We start from the raw sequence: 25,610 nt of genomic DNA on the forward strand, positions 1-25,610 counted from the left end.
AAGCCGCTGCTTCCTTCTCAGCCCTCCCAGGCTTCCCGCATGAACAGCTGATTCGCAGGAAGCTGGGAAGGGGGAGGAGAAGCCGGAGGAGCTTCAGAAGAGGAGGCAGAGGTGGAGTGAGGTGAGCTGGGGCCGGGGGAAGGGTAGGGAGCTGCTAGAGCTTTTGTTAAATTTAAAAGCCCTTTTGGAACTAGTTGTCCCTCCAGGAACAACCGGTTCTAAACGGGCTTCTAAATTTAACAACCGGTTCTCGCGAACTGGTGCGAACCGGCTGCAGCTCACCACTGGGTAGAAAGGTGTCACTCCAAGAAGCACTTGGCAATTGGAGCTTAGCTAACACGTCAGTTGCTGAGTTATGAGCCAGAAGGGAATCCAGCTGATACACTCTGAGCTGGGTTGGCACCACTGGTAGCAGGAGCAAAACCAGGGAAAGCTTGGCTGTCTTCACTACTGTCAGAAGCTCTGACTCACGCTGGGAGTGGGTCTGCTGAGTAATACAAGGCACATTTACTGAGTCACTTTGGTGAGGGGAATTTCTGGGGAAGGAAAAGCCTCCAGGAGCTGGGATAGCATTAGTGCTGTAGAGTATTGGTATCTCTTTTAGACCCCAGCAAGTAACCAAAGTTTGGGGTCTAGCAGTTGTATCAGTTAGGAGGAGAAATTGGTCATGGAGTCAAGTATTTCTTTGATGCAGTCCTGTTTATTTACAAAGAATGGACAAAGTCCTGTGTCCCTGAACCCAGCTAGAATAAAAAACAGCAGGAGACAGTTCCTTTGCATACAGTTCCAAGCCTCTTTCCAGCCAGCACTCTGCCCACAAATTCTTTTTCTTAAGGCCATGCTCCCAGTGTCTGACCAGGCTATATTCTTGTCTTTCTGCTCCTTCTCGGTATCTCTTTGTTGTCTATTTCTCTCTCTTTCACATGTACCCCTACTAAAACAATACCTAGCAAAGCCATCTGCCCACACAGTTCAAATTGCTGAGTTGCCTTGCATGTCTCTTTGTTTTGGCGGGTGACAAGTGCCTGCGTTTTGGTTGGGGCCTCCTTTTGTTTCATCTACCTGCTTCTATAAAGGAGCATACTGGCTTCTTACAACTAGCTTAGATGAAGGCTGGCAATTATACCCCAGCCCCTGCATTTTCAACTGGTTTTAACCCAACTGAGACAGAGTGCAGGGAGCTAGCAGGCAAGGCAGTGCAGCTCTCAGCTTCCCTGGAGAAGGCTGGGGGCGGGGGGGAAGGATACACAGCTAATTAGCTTATCAGGCCTGGAGGGTGGGTGAACAGCTGAGGGGTATAAGAAAGATGAGGAGTGGGAGGAGCTGGGCTAGCGTGTTCAGAGCTCTCAAGAGAGGAGGCCTCTGGCCCTGTGGGAAAGTTAGAGACCCGCTGTCAATGCCTGGCTGCGTGACACTGCATTGGTGTTAGTAATGGGTGTAACACAGAGGCCCATCGGTGAGTCACTGCTGTGTCAGCAACTCTTGTCGGGCCTGACACATTCACTACACCTAACACACTGGGGTCATGAGGAGACAGGCCAGGGAGGATGACGGTGTGAAGGTGGCCATGTTAGACCGAATGGGCCTGTCTACAGAAAAGCACAGGCAGAAGTTCCAGGCTGCCAGGTGGCAGGAGTTGTATGGCCCAGGACGTTCGTCCAAAGATTGGGCTACCCGCTGGTTAAAGCCTGATATGCAGAGTGTGGGTGAAACCACGGACTCCATGATTCTGGAGCAATTTCTGCAAGACATCCCTGAGAACACCCTGTGACACTGGCAGCCCAGGCCCAAGGCTCACCTGTGGGTTAATGTAGTGAAAACAGATATTAGTGTTGATAAGAATGTGTTTAGTGTTTAGATTTTATGGAATGCTTGTGGGATGCTGCGTGTATTAATCTTACTTCTAATATCTGCAGCCGACGGTCTCAAGTTACATTCAGTGTTTGCATTGTAAACCTCTGTAACAGCGTAACTCACCAAACAGGAGAAGCATTAATTAAGGTAAAGTGCTGGTCCTGCACACCAGATGGCCCATTGAAGGCAAATGTGGCAAATGTTCTGTTGTAGCGTTTTAAATGTAGCCATACCCTTAGTTATGTAGTAACCTAACAGCGTCAACAGGTTGTTTACCATAGTTAAGATTAACTAGTACAGGGGTTCTCAAACTGGGGGTCGGGACCCCCTCCGGGGGTGGCAAGGCTATTACTTGGGGGTCACGAGCTGTCAACCTCCACCCCAAACCACGCTTTGCATCCAGCATTTATAGTAGTGTTAAATATATAAAGTGTTTTTAATTTATAAGGGGGGGTAGCGCTCAGAGATGTGCTATGTGAAAGGCGTCGCCAGTAAAAACATTTGAGAACCACTGAACTAGTAGCTAAATGCTAACACAATTCAACAGCTAAAATGAAAGAAATTGTATCATATAATTTAGTATAAACTGAATGAAGTTTACAGATACAGATTAAAACAACTAAAATTCAACTCGATGGGCAAACTTTTAAACAATTGAGACTGCAACTAGATAGGACAATATAATTGAAATTAGTCAATTTAAAACAAGAAGGAGCAAAAACCCATTACTCCTTTTGACTCGTGATGTAAGAAGACAGTATGCTTTGCTGAGGTGAAGCATGAGTCTTAAGGCCAGTTCACAGTCATATGACCAGCACAGTTAAAATTAAGCAGCCTTAAGCTACACGTGCCTAGCCAAAGTGTGTTACTATAACAACGTGGAAAGCAAATAGCGACACATGCTGTGACTGTGATGGTGGAGTTAATAGGCTAAAGTTTGGAAATTGTGAAAGATAAGAACGGTTTAAGCAAGTAGTGTCTAAGGTTGCAACTTGAATTCTAGGTAAGGTGAACAGTATAGAAAAGTTGAGTCAGATGTGAGGGGAGGTGCTTTTGTCTTCCAGTTACTTGCATAAGAGAGTTTTTAGATACAGATGGTCACAGACAAATATATCCATATAAGGTATAACGCACAAGATTCATATGCACCCCACACAACAAGGGAAATGAGGTTGTTTTGGAGTCATATTTGATGACTCTGTAACTAAAACACACAACACAATCAGAGTCAGGGTAAAAGTATTCAAAAGTTAGCATTTCTCATGCGCGCACAATGGTACAATCTTCCCTCGCAGGTCATGTTTTCTAGACCTTTCAACATTTTTGTTGCTCTTCTCTGGACTTTCTCCAAATTGTCCACATCTTTCCTGAAATGTGGTGCCCGGCACTGGACACAACACTCCAGCTGAGGCCGTATCAGTGCCGAGTAGAACGAAGAATCACTTCTCGTGTCTTGCTTACCACACTCCTGCTAATTCATCCCAGAATGATGTTGCTTTTTTTGCAACAGTTACACCACTGACTCATAACACATGTTATGCATGTTACCCTCTGCTCCACTCTTTCTCCACGTGTTTGTCACTAGAGCTGGGCAAATAATGGATTTTTTGCATCACTGGCAATTCCAAAAAACCTGTGTATAAGCTACACCAGCGGTTCTCAGACTGGGAGTCGGGACCCCAAAGTGGGTTGCAACCCCATTTTAATGGGGTCACCAGGGCTGGCGTAAGACTTGCTGGGCCCGTGGCTGAAGCCCGAGCCCCACCACTCCAGAGCTGAGGGCTTCAGCCCTGGCTGGCAAGGCTCAGTTTCCAGGCCCCCCTCCCTTCGGCTTCAGCTTTGGTCCCCCCGCACCTGGAGCCGGGTAGTAATTTTTGTTATCAGAAGGTGGTCTCGGTGCAATAAGGTTTGAGAACCCCTGAGCTACACGGTTATTGGGGAAGGGATTGGAATCTCCCACATGTTAGGGCAATGCCCTAACTCCTAAGCTAGGGAGAGTCTTACTCGCACTCCATGGCCCAGTGACTATCCAGTCTCATTCACCGAGGCAATTCTCAGGTATTCATCGACTCGAGGCACCTAGGCACTCTTCAAGATCCCATTAGGGGCCTATATGCAACTTTAGGAGCCTAATACCTTTGAAAATCCGGCCCTACATTCTCTGGGGCCCAGCACCCCACACAATGGAGCTCTGGTCCCAACGGCGGCCTGGAGGTGCTGTTGTAGTATAAATAATTAATAAGAAAAAGGGACTGTGGAGAAATGGCATCTTCGCCACCTCACCTGCTCCCCATGTGATCGGTCACAGCTGCAGACCATAGGGGGTCAAATAAGCTTTTACTGCTCTTTACTCAGCCTCTGCAAGAAGCAGCTGGATTCTGGTCCTTCTTGGGCACCAGCAGCAGAATGTCTGGCCAAGTTCCAGTGCAGATTCCTGGGGAGGCAGTGGGGCTATGCTGATGTCACTGAGGAGCTGATGTGACCAGTGATATGGCTGCTGGTAGAAGGAAAGATGCCAGTGTGATTCCCAGATCTGAGGGTGAGTTTGCAGGGCCAACCGTTCAACGAGACGTCTTTTCACTTGTGCAGAGCGCAATTGCTCCGGCATCTCTAAGAATTGTAAAGGTATTTAGAATCATAGAATCATAGAATCTCAGGGTTGGAAGAGACCTCAGGAGGTATCTAGTCCAACCCCCTGCTCAAAGCAGGACCAACCCCAACTAAATCATCCCAGCCAGGGCTTTGTCAAGCCGGGCCTTAAAAACCTCTAAGGATGGAGATTCCACCACCTCCCTAGGGAACCCATTCCAGTGCTTCACCACCCTCCTAGTGAAATAGTGTTTCCTAATATCCAACCTAGACCTCACGCACTGTAACTTGAGACCATTGCTCCTTGTTCTGTCATCTGCCACCACTGAGAACAGTCAGGCTCCATCCTCTTTGGAACCCCCCTTCAGTTACACCTCTACCCTGATATAACGCTGTCCTCGAGAGCCAAAAAATCTTGCCACGTTATAGGTGAAACCACATTATATCACACTTGCTTTGATCCCCCAGAGTGCGCAGCCCCCCCCCCCCCCCCGGAGCACTTGCTTTACCATGTTATATCCAAATTTGTGTTATATCGGGTCGTGTTATATCGGGGTAGAGGTGTAGTTGAAAGCTGCTATCAAATCTCCCCTCACTCTTGTTTTCTGCAGACTAAATAAGCCCATTTCCCTCAGCTTCTCCTCATAAGTCATGTGCTCCAGCCCCCTAATCATTTTCGTTGCCCTCCGCTGGACTCGCTCCAATTTGTCCACATCCCTTCTATAGTGGGGGGACCAAAACTGGAAGCAATACTGCAGATGTGACCTCACCAGTGCTGAATAAAGAGGAATAATCACTTCCCTCTATCTGCTGGCAAGGCTCCTACTAATACAGCCCAATATGCCATTAGCCTTCTTGGCAATAAGGGAACACTGTTGACTCATATCCAGCTTCTCTTCCACTGTAATCCCCAGGTCCTTTTCTGCAGAACTGTTAATTAGCCAGTTGGTCCTCAGCCTTTAGTGGTCAGTGCATGGGATTCTTCCGTCTTAAGTTCAGGACTCTGCACTTGTCCTTGTTGAACCTCATCAGATTTCTTTTGGACCAATGCTCCAATTTGTCTAGGTCACTCTGGACCCTATCCCTACTCTCCAGCATATTTACCTCTCCCCCCAGCTTAGTGTCATCTGCGAACTGGCTGAGGGTGCAATCCATCCCATCATCCAGATCATTAATGAAGATATTAATGATTCTATGATTCTTCTATGATATTGAACAAAACCGGCTCCAGGACTGACCTTTGGGGCACCCTGCTTGATACCGGCTGCCATTGAGACATGGAGCCATTGATCACTACCCATTGAGCCTGACGATCTAGCCAGCTTTCTATCCACCTTATAGTCCATTCATCCAACCCATACTTCTTTAACTTGCTGGCAAGAATAGTGTGGGAGACCAAATCAAAAGCTTTGCTAAAGTCAAGGAATATTACGTCCACCACTTTCCTCATATCCACAGAGCCAATTATCTCATCATAGAAGGCAATCAGGTTGGTGAGGCATGACGTGCCCTTGGTGAATCCATGTTGACTGTTTCTGATCACCTTCCTCTCCTCCAAGTGCTTCAAAGGGATTCCTTGGGGACCTGCTCCATGATTTTGCCAAGGACTGAAGAGAGGCTGACCGGTCTGTAGTTCCCCAGGTTCTCTTTCTTCCCTTTTTTAAAGATGGACACTATATTTGCCTTTTTCTAATCATCTGGGACCTCCCCCAATTGTCACGAATTTTCAAAGATAATGGCCAGTGGCTCTGCAATCATATTACCCAGCTCCCTCAGCACCCTAAAATGCATTAGATCTGGATCCATGGACTTGTGAACATCCAGCTTTTCTAAATAGTCCTTAACCTGTTCTTACAGCACTGAGGACTGCTCATCTCCTCCCCATACTGTGTTGCCCAGTGCAGCATTCTGGGAGCTGACCTTGACTAAAGCAAAAAAAGCATTGAGTACTTCAGCTTTTTCCACATCATCTGTCACTACCTGGCCTCCCTCATTCAGTAAGGGTCCCACACTTTCCCTGATCTTCTTGTTGCTAACATACCTGTAAAAACCCTTCTTGTTACCCTTCACATCCCTTGCCAGCTGCAACTCCAATTGTGCCTTGGCTTTCCTGATTACACCCCTGCATGCTCAAGCAATATTTTTATACTCCTCCCTAGTCATCTGTCCACATTTCCACTTCTTGTAAGCTTCCTTTTTGAGTTTAAGCTCACCGAAGATTTCACTGTTAAGCCGAGCTGGTCACCTGCCATATTTGCTGTTCTTTCTGCACATCAGAATGTTTGTTCCTGCGCCCTCAATAAGGCTTCTTTAAAATACAGCCAGCTCTCCTGGACTCCTTTCTCCCTTGTATTAGCCTCCCAGGGGATCCTGCCCATCAGTTCTCTGAGGGAGTCCAAGTCTGCTTTTCTGAAGTCCAGGGTCCGTATTCTGCTGCTCTCCTTTCTTCCTTGTGTCAGGATCCTGAACTCAACCATCTCAGGTCACTGCTGTCCAGGTTCCCACCCACTTCTCCTTCCCCTACCAATTCTTCCCTGTTTGGGTACCTAACTCCCATTGAAATAAAAAAAATCTGCAGTTGGGCCCTAAGATCAAACCTGGAACCCCCAATGCTACTTTCCTAGGGCCGTTTTTCAGATCGAAGCTGCAAAACGTGACTTTTACAACAATCCACCTGAAAGAAACTCTTCCATTGGACATGCAGAGCTGGAAGGTCTGGGAGCTCTGATGGGTTTGGGGAACAGACATGTCAGCAAAGCTTCCCAAAGCCCAGTGCCAGGGTTCTCCATCCTGAGCAAAAATCTATTAGTCAGATAATACTTCAGCACAGTCTCAATTCCCCTTGCCCGCGTTGGGTATGATAGAGTGCCACCTGCTGGCTGCTCTCTGCAGCATGTCGTGGCTTTGTCATCGCTGTAGCCTTAGCACTATTCCAGGCGTCCTCAGGGCTCCAAAAACCGTGAGCTAGGCCCTGAAAAAAATCATGATTGCTTAAAAATTGTGACATATTTTAACAATAAATTTGAGTCCTCTCTATTTAGTGTCTGATGCAGTGGTCACCATGCTCACTTTTTCTCTGCAAGCAGGAGGGCTAGAAACCCCCAAACATTGTGAGACCCATGAAAAAAACTCATGACTGAAATATGACAAAACACTTCCTGTGACTACTCAGTTGTGGTCAGAAACACATTTGATTTGTCTGCATCCCTCTTTTGTGGTCACAGTCGGAAAATATTCAGCAAATGCATGTCCTGGCAGGATTCCCCAAGGCAGAAGTACATTTAAAGCAACTAGTGCTGAAAACCACATTTGTCACTGCAGGGATTTCAATCTCTTAGGAACGCGTATGTCCCCGTTACTGGGGTATCCTGACACATCACAGCCCCCTGTGTTATCCCTGTACAGATGGGGAACGGAGACTGAGGCACGCATGCTGCTGCGTCACTTCAGGCATCTGCACACCTATCTCATGCCTGAGCGCCAGTGCAAGCCTAGACTCGGGGAGGACAAGCAGTCCCGAGCCCGGAGGCATGCTCTGAGCACTAACTATACACATCTCCAAAAGGCCTCCCTTATCACCATTAGCCCAATGGTTACAGCACTCACCTAGGCTGTGAGAGGCAGGTTCGAGTCCCCTCTCTGCCTGATGAGGAACCAGGATTGAGGGACAGAGGCATCCCACGGCTCAGTTGGCCTCCCTAGCCACTGAGCGATGGGGTGTTCTCATGTGGTCTCGCTCAGTGTCTCCTATTGAAGTTGTTCCACTTTAATTAAATAATTGGGCCAAAAGTGAGACTAATTCTAGAGGTGAACTGGGGGCTCCCCCTGGCTGGTGAGTACCCTGAGCACTGGGCCAGATTCTGTGTGGAGCGAGGTGGGTACCTAACGCGTGTTCCTAGGTACCTGAGCCACCTGCCTCCACAGAGGGGTTCCCAGCTGTGGAGCACAAGCAGAGATGGGCACCTCCCTGCAGCCTGGCCTTAGGTGCTGACCTCTGTGCACCCCCGTCTTGTCAGCACCCCCCAGGGGCTGGCTTGGGCAGCTTCCCACAGCGCTGTGGCGTTTGTGGAGCCTATTCTAAGGCAGTGGTTTTGAAACCGTGGGTTGCGTCCCAATACTGGGTTGCAGAATGTCAGGCACTGGGCCGTGGTGGCTCTGGTCAGCATCACCGACCGAGCTGTTAAAAGTCCTGTCAGCGGTGCTGCCTGACTGAGGCAGGCTAGTCCCTACCTGTTCTGACACCGCGCTGCGCCTCAGAAGCGACCAGCAGCAGGTCTGTCTCGTAGACGGGGGGTCCTGGGGCTCCACGTGCTGCCCCCACCCCGAATGGGAGCTGAGGTGGTCGGTGCCTGCGGACAAGAGCCACCCGCCTCCACCTAGGAGCCGGAATTGCTGCTGCCCGCTTCCAGGGCGCAGCACGGTCTGCGGTGCCAGCACCCCCACTGTGCCGCTGATCGGGAGATGCCCGAGGTAAGCCCACACCCCAACTCCATGCCCCAATGCCCTGCCCCAGCCCTGAACCCCCCGAAACCTGGAGCCCCTTCCTATACCCCAAACCCCTCATCCCTGGCCCTAGCCCAGAGCCTGTACCCCCAGCCCAGAGCCCTGACCCCTTCCTGCACCCCAACCCCCTGCCCCAGATCTGAGCCCCCTCCCACACCATGAACCTTTTATTCCCAGCCCCACCTTGCAGCCCTCACCCCCGCACCCCAACCTCCTGCCCCAGCCCTTAGCCCGTCCCACACCCCAAACCCCTCATCCCCAGCTCCGTTGGGTCGCGGGCATCAACAATTTTCTTCAACTGGGTTGCCAGAAAAAAAGTTTGAAAACCACTGTTCTAAGGTCTCCCCATTCACTGGGAGGATGCCTGGACACCTCCTCAGGTTTGTGTCTGCCACTGTTGTGCCAGCGGTTTTTCTAGGCACCTAAGATTACACTGCAATGTGTAATTCTGTTTATGGACCCAGGTCCCTGGCTAGCACAATAACCACTGGACAACCCCAATCCAAAAGCACTGGCCCCTGAACCCTAGCACCTCAGACTGAAATGCTGATGCTCAACACTCTAAACCATCCGGACGATTCACACCTGCAAACTCCTCCCTTTCAATCAAGGAGCAGGAGCCGGGGGACCAATGCATCCTCCAATGAGCTCAAATTTCTTCACATCTTCTCAGTGAGCTACAGACCAAGAATTATTGGTGTGTGGCAAATAATGACACAACGGAGGAAATCCCCATCTGTTCACCGGCATTTCAGGAGCAGAAAATGAGGTGAAATTCATTGACTAATGGATGGCCCCAATTCAGCAAGTAGTTAAGCCGAGGTACTTACACTTTGAGTGGGAGCCATAAAGATTTCAGTAGGACATTAGCACATGGTCTAAGTGCTTTGCTGAATAGGGAGAGACATAAGAGTGTAATTAGAGATAACATGTGCCCAAGTGTTTTTCTCCATGGTAGGCTCAATTATCTGTTGCACTATTCACTCAACCCTCATTGCCCTACAGTGCACGAGACATTAGCTGGTGATAGCGTAGTTCTGACATGTGAGAGATGCTGCCAGGGGTGAATAATCAGGTGACAGGACAAGGTATTAGCAGAGAGAAAGCCATTGGCAGAGATGGGACGCTCACAGGTGCAGCATATGGAATAAGCCATTGTGAATATATTGCAATCGCTTGCCTGTTTAATGGGCTGTACAAGGAACTGGATCTTGTGTGACGGGATAGCTCAAAGGGCACTCTCTGCTTTCCAACGCCTGGGGAGAGCAGGCAGGCTCCTGGCGTATGGAGGGATGAATTTATCATAAACAATTCCCAGTATGGGTCAGCACAGACACAACCGGGCACCTTCTACTCCCAAAACACAGGTCTCCAGCCCTTCAGCTAAAGGACCTCCACTGGCTAAAGTCTATGGCTCACTTCCATGCCTGACAAATGCCTTATCACACTGGGGTGGTGAGAGGAAATGCTGGGACCCACGTATATGACAGTAACCAAGCCATAAAAGGACCTTGGGTACATACAAATCCCTGCCAGTACACATTCGAAACTGGCTTTCTGCAAATGTTCCGTAATAATAATATTCCCACCTCGCTATTTTGACCACCCTTTCCATGCGTAGAACTCAGAGCACTTTACAAAGCAGGTCAGTGCCATTATCTCCATTGTAGACTAACAGACGTTTTGCAGCATGAGCTTTCGTGGGTGAATACCCACTTCATCGGATGCACTTGCATCTGAAGAAGTGGGTATTCACCCACGAAAGCTCATGCTGCAAAACGTCTGTTAGTCTATAAGGTGCCACAGGATTCTTTGTTGCTTTTACAGATCCAGACTAACACGGCTACCCCTCTGATAATTATCTCCATTGTAAGATGGGGAAACTGAGGCCCAGAGAGGGGCTGTGATTGCCCAAGGTCACCCAGCAGGCGGGGAGCTGAGCGAGGCTCAGACACAGTCCTCTGCTTTTTATTTTTTTTGTAATTGTGATTGATAATATCGGTGTTTTGTTTTCAGCGTTTTTTAAATCAATGTAAATGTTGTAGAAAATGATGGGGGGGGGAGATCAGAAAATTATTTAATGGCCGTAGACATTTCTAGTCAAGAAGTTAAAGCTTTAACAACCTTAAAATACAAACGGTCAATGTCACATGTCGAAATATGTGAAGTACGTCTCCTTAAATCACATGACAGAACAAGGAGCAGTGGTCTCAAGCTGCAGTGGGGGAGGTCTAGGTTGGATATTAGGAAACACTATTTCACTAGGAGGGTGGTGAAGCACTGGAATGGGTTCCCTAGGGAGGTGGTGGACAAAGCCCTTGACAAAGCCCTGGCTGGGATGATTTAGTTGGGGATTGGTCCTGCTTTGAGCAGGGGGTGGGACTAGATACCTCCTGAGGTCCCTTCCAACCCTGAGATTCTATGATTCTATGATTTTTCTTCCTTTGCCTGTCTGTCAATTTCAATGCATGTGAGTGAAATTGACATTGCCTGTCATTTATGAATAAGTTCTTCCTTCCAAGCCCTATCCTTCCACTCCGCTGCATAATGTGCTTTAATTTTGCTGCTTCCTTCAAGAATCCCGCCAGGCTGTTCATTCATTGAATATTTGCAGACGGTGACCGCAAAAGGAAGATGCACACTCAGACAAAGCATATTTTTAAAACCACAACGGAACATTGACAGTAACTGTTTTTTTTTCCCCATTGTGACAGGGCAATACTCTTGAGAAACGTTATTGAATGAAGTGTAGCTTTGGAATCCAGTGTATTAAAAATACAAAATGTATGTATCATTGTGGGATTGTATGTAACGTCTCAAAGGGGGAGACATGACCATTGTGAACTCTCGGAAGTGTCATGAGCTTCATAGGGGTATTTTAAACAATGTGCCAGAAGAGAATGACCTTTTGGGACAAAGTGAAGTGGGTTTCCTAGGAAATATTTGGGGGTAGGGGAGTGCAAAATTCCACCTCTGGTTATGCAAAGATGCAACCTTTTGCAGCTATGCCCTGAGGTGCGAAACATTGTCTGCTCATCACCTAGTCCAGGATTCTGAAGATCAAAGCCCTCAGCTTTACAAAGAAGAGAACAAACTTATTCATGGTTGTACTTGTTTGGAGCAAACGTAACCACAGAAAAACTCTTTGGTGGGGTTGGAAGGCCTGACTCCTCCCAAAGCCCTTGCTGGAGCTGGGGGTGAGCTCTGATAAGCTTATTAGCATACATGTAGGTTCTTTAATTGCTTTAATGTTTTCTCTGTAATGATGTTGCATTAAGAATAAATGTGCTTGCTTAGAAAGAGACGTGTGGTACCTTAGAACCGGACAATTACAGCTGTTCATCGCCTTGGAAGAGAAGGCAAAGCACAGATGCTGGCCTGGTTAGGCGGCATGGCTGGCTGGGAATATCACAGTGTAGGCAGGGAGCTGTGCACCCTGGAAAAACCCCGGTCAGGCAGGAGAGACGTGGGTCTCCATCCAAGAGAGGCGATGGCTGGAGAGGTAGGAGCCTAGTGTGGGTGTCCGTGAGGGACCTCAGGGGGGCAATACAGGCACAGTTGCCCTGAACCGTGACAGCTGTATTTCAGCGTTCCCCGAGTAACCCGTGCCTGCTTGGCGTGGCACTCTAGCCCCATCTAGTGGCAGCGAGGCCAGCTAGCGACTGCTGCGTCCGCTACAGCCTGGGCTGAGACACGTCTTTTAGCTCGTATGGCAGAGCCTCGTGCATGAAGCTCCAGACGTCCCCGCCACCGACCAGGCTCTCAGGATTCTTTTTTTCACAAGTCTCTTGGTGTTTCTTCTTAAAGCCCCAGCTTTCATTTTTTAAAAAGGGCGTTTCTAACCCTCAGTGATGAAAATGTGACCCCTAATCACTATGACACCAGCTGGCAAATAGAAAGAAGCCAGATCTGTTTGGCTTAAAAACTGCCATGTTTTTAAGCCAATCTCATGATTATTTCGGAGCCTGACTCATGATTTTTGAGCGTTTTAAGATTGGCAATGCTGCCAACACTAAACTCTGACAGCGTCTCTAAGTACTGCACTGAGCAGCTAGCAGGTGGTGCGGCTCCCTCAAACACAGCTCCTACAAGGGGAATTGGGACTGATTTTGAAGTGCTAAGTTCGGAAATCTCCACCCATTTGTCTGTTCCCCAAACTCATCTGAGTTCTCAGAACTTCTATTCCTGTATTTCAAACCACAGAGCTTCTTTGGGGGTGATTCAGTTATAAAATTCATGTGTTTGCAGCTGTTCGGTCATAGGGCCAGATTTTTAAAGGTATTTAGCCACTAATTTTAATGGGAATTAGATTTCTAAGAACCTTTAAAAACCTGGCCCTTAGAGACTCTGGAGCAATTGCACTCAGTGAAGAAACAAAAAGTTGTTTCTGCTAACTACCGGCCCTGCAAACTCCTCCTCAGAACTAGGAGTCACTCTGGGCTCTTTCCTTCTACCGCAGCAGCAGCAATATGGGTTTGACAGGCCAAATCAGTCGCTTTGTGGCACCTGCAGCCTCACTGTCTCCCCAGGAATCTGTGCACGGGCAGCTCAGTGGTCAGCCATTCTGCTGCTGAAAGGTGCCGGAAGTCACCTCCCTCGCATGCAGGGGGAGTAAGGGGCAGTACAAGCTTCTCTGAGCCCTACAGTCTGCAGCTGTGGGCTTTGGTGCATGCAAGGGGCTGGTGAAGTGGCTAAGAAAGGCCATTTCTCTACGGTCACTTTTGATTATTAACCATGTAGGACATGGTAGCATAGGGTGACCAGACAGCAAGTGTGAAAAATCGGAATGGGAGGTGTGGGGTAATAGGAGCCTATATAAGAAAAAGCCCCAAATCTTGGGACTGTCCCTATAAAATGGGGACATCTGGTCACCCTATGGTAGCACCTCAAGGCACCCAGCGGGCCCCGTGGAGCTGGAAGCTGGAAGCTGGACAAACACTCCTTGCCCCCAACGAATTTCGGGCCAGGTTTTCAAAGGTATTTAGGCACAAGGTGCCTATCTGCATCTAAGGAGCCTGAATCCCTTTGAAAGCCTGGCCCTTGCAGTGCAGCTGGACTAAGACTGGGAGGAGAACTAAGAGCCCACAGAGGGGACGGTCCCGCAGCAGGCCAGGAGTAGAGCCAGACTCAGAACCCACATCTACTTTTTCAGAAGAATGTAATTTCCGGAAAGGAATCGCAGGCAGCAGGATTGGAGTCACAACAGGAAGGATTTGGATTTCAGACTTGTGGCCTGCCATGCTCCAGCCCTGATCCGTTATCCTCTCGCCTGCTGTTCCTGGACATTAAAAACAACGCAACTGCTTTCCGCCGGGAAAGCCATTGAGTCCAGGGGCTGTGACAACGACCATCCGCAAAGAAACAAACCAACCCTCCCTCGACCTCTTGGCCATATGTCCTGGACAGAAATGGAATGAAATAAGGTCTCTCTGCAGCCCAGGGCTCGGAGCCGCTTCTCCCACCCAGCTCCCCAAGAAGCTGTCAGAGGTGCCATCTTTCCAGGGGCCAAGCAGAAGCTGGGAAGACTCCTGATGCTTCCTGCCCCCCAGTATCCTAACGGAGCATCCTCCTGTCCCAGCCCTGACCTCCAGCCCGTCAGGCTTTACTGGAAAGCGGATTCCCAGAGACAGGGCTTAGATTTTAACCCGGAGCAGCAGCTCTGAATCTCAGTGACTCAAACCTGCGCAGCAGCCACCCCGTGAGCTGGGTATGGGGAGTTCTAGGAAATGCCTGCAGAGCCCCGCTCACTTCCCGTTTCCTAGGAGACTCTGTGCAGCAGCTGCTCTCTGGGAAAAGGTCTCTGCATAGTCTCTGGCCACCTGCCCTAATTGCGGGTGCCACAAAAGCATCAGACACACGGCGCTGATACTGACCAGCGAGGAGCAGGGACGGGCAGGCTCGCGGGGGATCTGCTCAGGCAGCTAATCCAAACCAAAGGGATTATCATGGGGCCACGTTCCCTTTAGGGGTGACTGCGGCGGAAGGAGGCAAGAAGGGCAAAGGGAGCGGATCGAGGAAATGGAGCAGAGAGCGGGGAGCGTGGCATGTGCCCTGGGAAAGAAAGGAAGGATCAGAGAGGGGCGGCCCCAGGGGGAACACACGCCTGACTACGCACAGCCTGCAGCCCTGCTGAAGCACCCACCCAGCTGTAAGCGGGGGATGGTCCCGCTATTGTGGGGAACATTCCTGGCTTCTGCGCTACCCCAGTGAAGTGGGCTAACGAAAGGATCTGAGTCCTCGCTCCCACTTCCTTTACCCAGAGGCCTCCCTGCCCTCGAGGACTCCCCTGCCACTCTCCTGTCTGGCAGAGTCCTCGTAACCCCAACAAGGCTGGGCCCAGCATTCCTGGGGGGCTCGACCCCCAACCCTGCTGTGGTCACCTGGGACAGGGGCTAGGGTGTCCCACTCTGGGGTGCTCTCTCGACACTGCGCACCTCCCTGACCCACTGATCATTACATACAACTTAAAGCAAATACAAGTTATTTAATCAACAATTAATTGAAAAAAGAAGAAGGAAAAATGGGAAAGGTTAAAGGAAAACACGTCACCCCGCTCTGTGGCAGGGAACATCACAAACAGTGTCTCTGGAATGTCAGGGCCGTTCACAGGCTGTTCCTTGTAGGTCCCAGGCCTCCTTCTCAGGCCCTGGCTGTGCTGCAGGGCTGCTGCGGGTTGGACACTTGCTCTGGTGGTGGCCACACACCTCCGGGCTTTGGGTGGTGGGACCCTTCTTCCCAGTGTCAGCCCCCATCGGGTTAAGAGCCCCCTCCCAGCCTGGCCTGCAAGGACCCTTGGCTGGGGGTGTCTTTCTGTGCTGGGCCCTTTGCCCAGGGTCGCCCCTTGGCTGGCCCCAGTTGATCACCACACCAGGCTCCAGACTGCTCCACCTCCAGCCCCAGCTCCACTGTTCTAGCTCCGGCTCCACTCGGCCTCAGCACTGCTGCTGCTTCTCTCCCCCCCCCCCCCCGGCTCTGTGGTTGCAGCTCTGCTCCCAGGACAGGATCTGCTCCCCCTGGGCTGTGTCTCTGGGGCTGGGGCTGCAGCTCTGCTCCCAGGACAGGATCTGCTCCCCCTGGGCTGTGTCTCTGGGGCTGGGGCTGCAGCTCTGCTCCCAGGACAGGATCTGCCCTCCCTGGGATGCTTGTCTGGCCCCTCTGGCTGGCACAGCCCTGCTCCCCAGCTCAGCTCAGGCCCCTGCTCTCTCCTTAGCTCAGCCCCACCCTGTCTGACCCAGGCCACTCCAGCTCACACGGGACCCCCCTGGCCTCCTGACTCCCTGATTAGCCTGTCCGCCCTGTCAGTCAGGCTGACCTGGAGCACTGGCCTCTCCCCATTGCCCCTGGGGACTGTCAGTCTCAGGGTCCTGATTTCCCATCAACTCTTCCCCTTCGTTTTGGTCCTGGGAGCTAGCAACCCCCTCCCCCCCACACACACACACACATTGAGTCTTAGTAAGGGGCCAGCAGTCCCCTCACACAGCTCTGCTCCCTTGCTGCAGCACAGCTGGCCTGTGAACGCAGCAGGGCCAGGGAGTGTGGAACCGTGACTCACCCCTGGATCCCTTCCAGTTTCTCTACATCCTTTCTGCACATTGGTGACCAAGACTGGCCACAGGCCTCCAGCTGAGGCCTAACCAGGGCTGAGTAGAGCGGTACTGTCACCTCCCGGGACTTGCATGCTGTGCCTCTATTAATGCAACCTGAAATTGCATGTACTTTTTTTTTTGCGACAGCATCACATTGCTGACAGTCCCACATGACATTCTGATAAGTAAGATGGAGAAACGTGGGCTCGGCAGAACTACCATGAAGTGGTTAAACAATCGCAAACAGTCACTCTGAATGGAATGACGTCGGATTGGAGGGAGGTCTCACGTGGGGTTCCACTGGGATCTGTTCTGGGTCTGATGTTTAACATCTTTATGAATGACCTGGATGTAGGATTAGAGAGCACACTGATCACGTTTGCACATGACACGAAGCTGGAGGGGGGCTGCCAACACTTTGGAGGATGGAGCTAAAATTCAGAGGGATAGTGATAAATTGGAGAATTGGGCTGGAGACGACAAAATGAAATTCAACAATGACAAATGGAAGGTGCTACACTTAGGGAAGAAAAACCAAATGCACAAATATAGAATGGGGGATAACTGGCTTGGCAGCAGCACTGCTGAGAAGGATCTGGGAGTTAGGGTGGATCACAACCTCGACATGCGTCAGCAATGCGATGCTGTTGCAAAAAAAGCAAAAGCAATTTTAGGTTGTATTAAGAGCAGCAGAGCATGCAAGTCAGGGGAAGTGATACTCAGCTCTGGTTAGGCCTCAGCTGGAGTCCCGTACCCAGCTTTGGTCACCAATATGCAGAAAGAATGTGGAGCAACTGGAGGGGATCCAGAGGTGAGCGACAAAGATGATCAAAGGGAGGGAACACAAGCCTTAGGAGCAAAGGCTGAAGGAACCAGGTATGTTTAGTTTGGAAAGGAGGAGATTCGGGGGGCGCCATGACAGTGGTCTTCAAATACTTGAAAAGCTGCCATTAAAAGATGGAGAAAAGTTGTTCTCTCTTGCCACAGAGGCAGGACAAGAGGCGACAGGTTCAAACTACAGCAGAGCAGATTTAAATTAAATCTCAGGAAAAACTGCCGAGCTGTAAGAGCAGGAGGACAATGGAACAGAGGCCTAGGGAGGCTGTGGAAGCTCCTTCACTGGAGGTTTCAAAAGGAGGCTGGACCTCTCTGTCCGGGATAGTTTAGACACAACAGATCCTGGCAGGGGGTTAGACTAGATGACCCTCACAGTCCCTTCTGACCCTCTGGTTCTAGGATTCTAGGACCACCAAGTGAACACGAATGAGCCCCCAATGATGGGGGAGGGAGCTTGTGTGTGCATTAGTCCACCTCTCTTTCCTTTTCATTACCTGAAACCTCATCTCCCTCTCCCCCTCCCGCTCCCACACTCTTCTTCCACATTTAAAATGGCAGCCAGCCCACCTGCCATTTGAGATAGCACAGGCACTGACTGCTGGGTGCTTACTTCACTTGTACAATGCTAGAAAATAAAATGTTAGCGAATAAATTCAGAACCAGGAGTGTAGCAGCCCCGTTACCCAGTCACATGAGATTAGCGTCCTGCGCTCAGGCAGAGGTAGAGTCTGCGTCCACTTTTCGGTTCTTTCGTTTGTTGGTCTAGGTAGAGGGTGCCAGGCGGAGTACTTCGTCTAGCTGAATGGGAATAGGCATTTGAGCCGCACTTTGGGAACCCCCTTCCGCTATGTCCCGCACATTGCCAAGGGTCACAGCCCTGTGCAGCAGGATTTCCCACCTGGTCGCTAACAAACAACCTTCCAGCATGCAAGCCACACCCTGAGTGTGTCTGTGTGTAACTGCGGCCTGCCAGCCACCCCTGGGTTGCACTCTGGCTCTCCCCAGCCTGGGTTATACTGCAGGGTGACCCCAACACACCCCAGGCCTCCCCAGAAATGTATGTTGTGTGCTGCCCAGCCCTCTCCTGGACAATACAAGCTGATATAAAGTCCGTCATGTTATTAATAGAAATGATATGTACAAATCCTGTTCTCCCAAATGAGTTTCCCAAACACTTCAGTTCAAAAGCACTGGATTAGCTAAACCAATAAAACGAGTCTATTAACTACAAAGGGATACATTTTAAGTGAGTCCAAGTAATGAGGCATAAAAGTCAGAAATGGTTACAAGAAAGATAAGTCTAGCTAGTGCCTGACTTAACAAACACTGTTAAATTCAAAGCAAAGTTTTTCTCACCACATGCTCCCTACTGGCCAGGACCCCTTCTTCTGTTGAATGGCTGCTCCCTTTGTCCCCTCTCCTGCAGTGAATCCATGGACAGAGTCAGAGAGGATGACGGGTCCATTGGGGTGTCAGCCCCTCTTTTTAGAGTCCTGTCCCCCCCCTTTGAGAAGCATTTCCAGCTGGGAGCACAGCGCTAGGCAGGCTGTGTGGATGGGAACCCCATGCTGGTTATTTGCCATGATGGAGATTTTTTCGCCCCTGCCCCTTTTCCTACCAAACAATGGACACTTAGCAGGTCCATCAGCCTTGTTTACACCTGGCTGAGGCATCAGTTTCCATTTGTCTCTGAAATACTGGTTTGAACTCTCCCCAGGCTCGTGGAAAACACACTGCTGGTCGTGATCTCAGCTCATGATGCTAACTGCACGTGGAATGCTGCTCCATGCGCTGCGCCAGGATGCTATTGATCAGCCAATGATGAGTTCTGAAATGATACCTCACAAGGCGTGCTTAGTACAAAGATTATTACAATAGTGTGGAGGGTGTGGACAGAGGGGTACATTCTGTCACACTTAGCACTTGGATGAAACGGCCCCCACTGTGGATTTTCCAATGCCGAAATGATTGCCCACTGACCGATAGCAATCCAGCGTTGCAAGCTTCCAGAGTGCAATCACCACTCGCTTCTCTGCTCTCAGTGCAGCTCTTGTTCTGGTGTCCCTGCGCTGGTTGGCTGGGGCGAGCTCAACACACAGATCCAGGAATATGCCCTTCACATCTGAACGTTCTGCAGCCGCTGCTGGGCACCCCAACTCTGCATTACACTGCGATCCCAAGCCCAGAAGTGGCAATGCAGCCCACGCAGCTGCTCCATGAATACCAACAGCCACCTGCGTCCATCAGCATCCAGTTATTGTGCTTCAGCATCTCTGCATCTTCCTCCTCACACGGCGAGTGGAGTAGTACTCATGCAATGGCCATTAGAACTTCACTGATCTCTGCAGGGTCCATGCTTCTGCCAGAGAGCTGGTGGAGACAGAAAAGCAGCAGGTGGCACTGTGGGATTTTTAAAAAATGGCACAAAAAGTTATGGGCTGGAGCAAGCATTATGGGATAGAGCGAGTGGAATGGTGGGAACTTGACCCCTACTTCCTGGAAATCCCAGAGCAAATTGCTGGTATCCCACAAAGCTCTGCAAAAATGTCCCACAAGGCATTGAGCCAGAAAGGAATGCAAGGCACCCTGGGATACCTACCTGTGGTGCACCACATTTTACATGGATGCAACCACTCGTGGTGAGTACGTGCTGTGCTGATCCAAGGAACCAAGCGTGCAGACAGAAGTTGGCCTTGACTGAACTTTGTAACACTAGACACGGCCTTGGCTACTCTGCCAAGCTGCCATTCGGGTTGAAAATGCATTGGTTATCCTTTCTCTAGGCAGTAAACCATGCCCTTCTCTCAGAGGCAGGGATAGAACCCAGGATTCCTGGGCTCTAGGATGCTACTGCTGTCCTGCAGCCAGTAACTCCCAGGGAAAGTGCATCTCCAGTCTTCCTCAGCTGACTGAACTGAAGGGGTGAGCAGTTGCCCATGTAGCTCCAGTGGAAGAGGGCTAAGCTGGAGGTCTGAATGGCCATTGTTCATGCCCTGCTGTCTGTGGCTGCTGTGTTTGCACGTGACAGAGCTTAGGCACGTTTGCTTCTTTAAAAGACTGGTCTATTTAATTCACACAATAGGAAAACAGCCTGTAACACACCTTTGTGATTAAGAACTTTTAGAATCTGTCAATTAAAGCATGACACACAAAAAATAGAGGTTTCACATTTCAGTCATTGGCCATCTCCCCTCCCTGACGCTGGGGCCCTACCCACCAAAGGGCACCAACCCTGCATGAAAAACGAGGAAATGGACACCCAAAACCTTCCTGTAGTGACAGTTATGATTGTGACAGGCCACGCCCCACCAGCTCCAAACCTGAGAAGCTCTCCCATGGCCTACAACTGTCGAACACACTCCAGAAGGCTTTCACTTCCAAGACCAACAGGCACCAAAGCACGTGTGCCCAACTCCATCAAACTTACATTCCTGTGCAACGCCCTGACAGAGACCTCAGTGTTATGGCAGAATGACTTCCTAAGTGTGTGACAGACAGATGTGCCAGGACAGGAGTGTCTGAGGTCACCCTTACAATTAAGGCCTTGAGGAGGGCACAGAGACAATGGGATTTCTTGTTAGGCAGAGGTCAGGTGATGTGATGGCCCCACTTCCTATGGTCATCCCTGTGCAGGTAGGTTTAGGGGTGTGTTGTGCTTGAAGGGTCACTGAACACCACCTAGCCCAGGCTGGCTGTTTCTCGGACATGTCAGGAGACAGGGACATCCCCAGAGAGCTCAGGGCAATGACTTTTGCTCCTGACCTGGATTTGAACCAGGGATTTGGAGGTGAAAGGCTCCTGTGTCCATTATCAGTCCTGTCTCACCTACTCCATTGGCCGCTCTCCATTCAAAGGCAGGTTAGTTCAAACAAAACTAGCCAGCCACAAAGAACAGAATAGGCTCTTCCCTCCCTTCCTCTGGTTGTTTCTAGGATCCACATCGGCCATCACAGGCAACAGGCTTTGGACTTCCTCCATCGATTTCTGGGAAGGCGTTTGGATGTCTCAGTTCAGAAGAATTTGGGCCACCGTCATCGCTGCTCTGGAATGAAATCTGATCTTACTTCCCCGAAAAGCTATCCCTTCCCTGCATCGCCCTGTACCGAGAGAGGGGACGGGGTTCAGAGTCAGACGGAGAAGGGTTTCAAGGAGTCCTGCTCTGGCTCTGCTCCAGCAGCTCATTCCCAGCTGACAGCAACATGAAGGTCTCTGTGGCTGCCCTTGTCTTTGTCCTCAGCATGGCCTGCTGCTCCCAGTCCTCCATCAAAGAAAAGAGTTTTGCAAGTGAGTCTCTGTGTTTCCGTTTGGGGGTGGAAGGAGAAATGTTGTAGCTGTGAGGTGGCTTTTCCCGCCAGCTCCTCCCAGCCTTTGGGATCTCTTCCCATGTCAGATCCGTAGCCGGCAGCTTCTCGTTGGTCTGGGCAGGATGGGGGGTCTCTCTCCTGAAGAGGGAAGAGCCTTAGGGGTGCAACCAGCAGCCCAGCCAGGTGCCAAATATCTGAGTAGAACTTTCAAACCTGGGTGTGTTGCACTGAGCACCAGGGATGAGAAAAGGACGGAAGGAATCAATGGAGGAGGAATAGCTCTCCCTGCCTGTTCCCTTCCCCCTTCTCCTCCTTCCCCCCATGCCAACATCGCAACATCCCACTGACGGAGTCTCCTCTCCCTGCCCTGTCCCAGTGCCCAAGGGGTGCAGAGGCAGACGGTGCTTCTCTTTACCTACATTGTGGTCAGTGCACAGAACTGTACATTGGTTCCTTCCTTCTCTTTCAGTGAGCTGGGGTATCATGTCCGACTGCTGCGTCACCTACACATCCCGGCAGATCCCCCGCGGCTTAGTGACTGACTATTTTGTCACCAGCAGCATGTGCGCCCAGCCAGCTGTAGTGTAAGTACAGACTCATGAGCCTGAGAGAGAGGGAGATTTTTGTGTCTCCAATTGCCGGCCTTGGAGATTTCTAACATGATCCCGTGGCTGGAAATTGAAGCCAGACAAATTCAGAGTGGAAATAAGGGGTAAATTTTTAACCGCGAGAGTAATTAACCACTGGAACAACTTGCCAAAGGCCGTGGTGGATTCTCCATCCCAGACAATTTTTAAATTGAAGATGGATGTTTTTCTAAAAGATCTGCTCTAGAAATGGTTTTAGGGACGTTCTCTGGCCTGTGCTATACCGGAGAGCGAACTAGATGATCCCAGTGGACTCCTCTAGCCTGGAATCTATAAGTTCTATTACTTCACTAGGAACTTCATCGAGTCTCGCTGCAGAGCATGGAACTGCCCCGGTGCAGGGACAGAAGGAGGAACATCAGACATGCTTTTATTGAAAACAGTGTATTCACGTCATATTACCCGGAAACTCCCATATACCGGGAGCTGGTGTTGGGTGCATCAGCTTCTGGGTTAAGAACACGCAGTGTTTTATCCGTTTAGTGCCTGAGGCATCCTCTCTCTTAGCGGTCTGTGTCCTTCTCTTGCAGGGCCAAGGATTTTCTCTGTGATCAAATAGGTTTCTGCCATTCTGACCCCTACGATGCCATGAGCACAGATGTGTCAGTGTTTGTGGTCTTGGCTGCCTGGGCACCCCATGCTGACAGACCTATAGGGGGAGACGTTGAGCCAGCGCTGATGGGAGGAAAGGGTACAGGACTGCCTCTCTTTCCTGGGTAGAAACCCTCTTCCAGCCTTGGTCAAGAAAATCACACCTGGCTACAGCTGGTCAGGAATGTTCCAGCGGAATGATTTTCCAGCAGAAAATACAGTTTCCACAAAAATTGAATTTTTCTGTGGGAAAACTTCAACTTTTCTCCAAATTTGGCTCTCTGTCTGGAAAATCGAAATAAAATATTTCATTGTGGGTGGGTTTGACCCTAATTGAACTATTACGGTTTTTTAACTGAGCTGACACATTTTGTTTTGAATCAGTTCAGCAAAACATTAAACTGTATTTGAACAAAAGAGTGGCCCTACTGGGTCAGACCAAAGGTCCATCTAGCCCAGTATCCTGTCTTCCAGCAGTGGCCAGTGTCAAATGCCCCAGAGGGAATGAACAGGACAGGGAATCACCAAGTGATCCATCCCCTGTCGCCCATTCCCAGCTTCTGGCAAACAGAGGCTAGGGACACCATCCCTGCCCATCCTGGCTAATAGCCATTGATGGACCTGTCCTCCAGGAACTTATCTAGTTCTTTTTTGAACCCTGTTATGGTCTTCACCTTCACAACATCCTCTGGCAAGGAGTTCCACAGGTTGACTGTGTGTTGCATGAAGAAATACTTCCTTTTATTTGTTTTAAACTTGCTGCCTGTTAATTTTATTTGGTGACCTCTAGTTCTTGTGTTATGAGAAATAGTAAACAACACGTCCTTAGCTACTTTCTCTACACCAGTCATGATTTTATAAACCTCAATCATATCCTCCCTTAGTCGTCTCTTTTCCAAGCTGAAAAGTCTCAGACTTATTAATCTCTCCTCATACAGAAGCCGTTCCATACCCCAATCATGTTTGTTGCTGTTTTCTGAACCTTTTCCAATTCCATTAGATCTTTTTTGAGATGGGGTGAACACATCTGCACACAATATTCAAGATGTGGGTGTACCATGGATTTATATAGAGACCACATGGTATTTTCTGTCCTATTTTCTAGCCCTTTCTTAATTATTCCCAGCATTCTGTTTGCTTTTTTGACTGCCGCTGCACATTGAGTGGATGTCTTCAGAGAACTATCCACAATGACTCCAAGATCTTTTTCTTGAGTGGTAACAGTTAATTTAGATCCCATCATTTTATACCTATAGTTGGGATTATGCTTTCCGCTATGCATTACTTTGCATTTATCAACTTTCAATTTCATCTGCCATTTGGTTGCCCAGTTTTGAGAGATCCTTTTGTAGCTCTTCACAGTCTGCCTGGGTCTTAACTATCTTTAGTAATTTTGTGTCATCTCCAAATTTTGCCTGTCAGAGGGTTGCCTCATGGGACTTGTAGTTCAAGCTTCCATTCTATCTCATGGGCTGGAATCCCTGGAGGACTACATCTCCCATAATGCAATGCTGATTTCCCTCTCACCAAGTTCTGCCTAGTGCAACCTGACTTTTGCTCCGTCATGAGAAATGTGGTCCAGCCAAGGACTCTGGTCTGTAGGGGAGTGAATGAGGGCATCAGATTCCTGAACTACAAATCCCATGAGGCAACATGCCACAATGAGAAAACGAAAACCGAATTGTTTAGGATCAGTTCAAGGAACCGAAATGAAACATCTCAATTTCAGGAATGTTGAATTCTTTTGTTTCATTCAATGTTGAAACAAACCATTTCGATATTTGCAAATGAAGTTTTTTCAGAATTTTCATTCCTTGAAAAACTTTGAAATTTCAACTTTTTGTTCCGATTTTGGAACAAATGTTGGAATTTCAAATGGGCTGGAAATCCCCAGTTTCACTCAGTTCCTCACCCAGCTTTCCTTGCCCAGAGGGAGCTCCAGGGTGGGGCAGGTGAGGTTATGGAGGGAAACAAATGCAGTCCCTCGACTCTGAGCAGAAAAACTGTTGTAGAAAGTATTGAGATTCCAGCAGCGTTCCTGTCATGGGCTGTGAGGTGGGGTCAGGAAGTGAGGCTAGGGCACAGGAGCTCTCAGGACAGGTGGGCACCTATATGTGGCACCTGTAGCCAAAGGAGGCACTACAGAAGATGGGGGGGAGCTCTGACAGAGAATCCTTCAAGGAGAGAGACCAAAATGGAGTAAATCTACTGGGATCTGGCAGCGGCTGGAGTTAAGCAGGGGGCAGATTTGGGAGAAGGGGCATTTGGTTCCCTCCACACCCAAAGTTCCTCTCATTCTAACCCATCTGTTTCACACTCTGCAGATTTATCACGAAGAAAGATCGTAAAATTTGCACCAACCCCAAAGATGCCTGGGTTCAAGAGTATGTGAACGACCTGAAATAGAGGGTCTCCGGGGACAGACAGTGGTGAAAGCCAATCTCCGTTCCCACCGGTGCACCCAGGCCAATCGCCGTTGACTGCCATAGAGCACCGAACGATCAGCAATGTTTGAAATGTCAGTTACAACTATTAAAGCAACGTTGCTTGTACAGAAACCTGAGCCGAGTTGTGTTATTTACGGGCTGTTTTTTGGGGCACGAGGAGGCAGGTGGCCTGGCCCCATTCCCATCACACATGTGAAGATTTAATTAATGAGGCCCCCTCTTGCGCCATCCTAGCTCCCGGGGGCTCGTCCT

At 49.7% G+C, this 25,610-nt stretch overlaps 1 protein-coding gene across 1 annotated transcript in view; it reads left to right on the forward strand.

Moving 5' to 3' along the window:
• LOC123352872 (C-C motif chemokine 3-like) overlaps nucleotides 1–25,399 on the forward strand; it is a 44,020-nt gene extending 18,621 nt beyond the window's left edge. The window contains exons 2-4 of the mRNA XM_044993356.1: nucleotides 21,302–21,653; nucleotides 22,143–22,257; nucleotides 25,236–25,399. Of these exons, the coding sequence (XP_044849291.1) occupies nucleotides 21,569–21,653; nucleotides 22,143–22,257; nucleotides 25,236–25,317 (282 nt within the window). The 5' untranslated portion in view covers nucleotides 21,302–21,568 and the 3' untranslated portion in view covers nucleotides 25,318–25,399. The remainder of the gene's footprint in view (nucleotides 1–21,301; nucleotides 21,654–22,142; nucleotides 22,258–25,235) is intronic.
• The last annotated feature ends 211 nt before the right edge of the window (nucleotides 25,400–25,610 follow it).

Source organism: Mauremys mutica, chromosome 19 (assembly GCF_020497125.1).
Source record: "Mauremys mutica isolate MM-2020 ecotype Southern chromosome 19, ASM2049712v1, whole genome shotgun sequence".
In the NCBI taxonomy this organism is placed as follows: Eukaryota; Metazoa; Chordata; order Testudines; family Geoemydidae; genus Mauremys; species Mauremys mutica.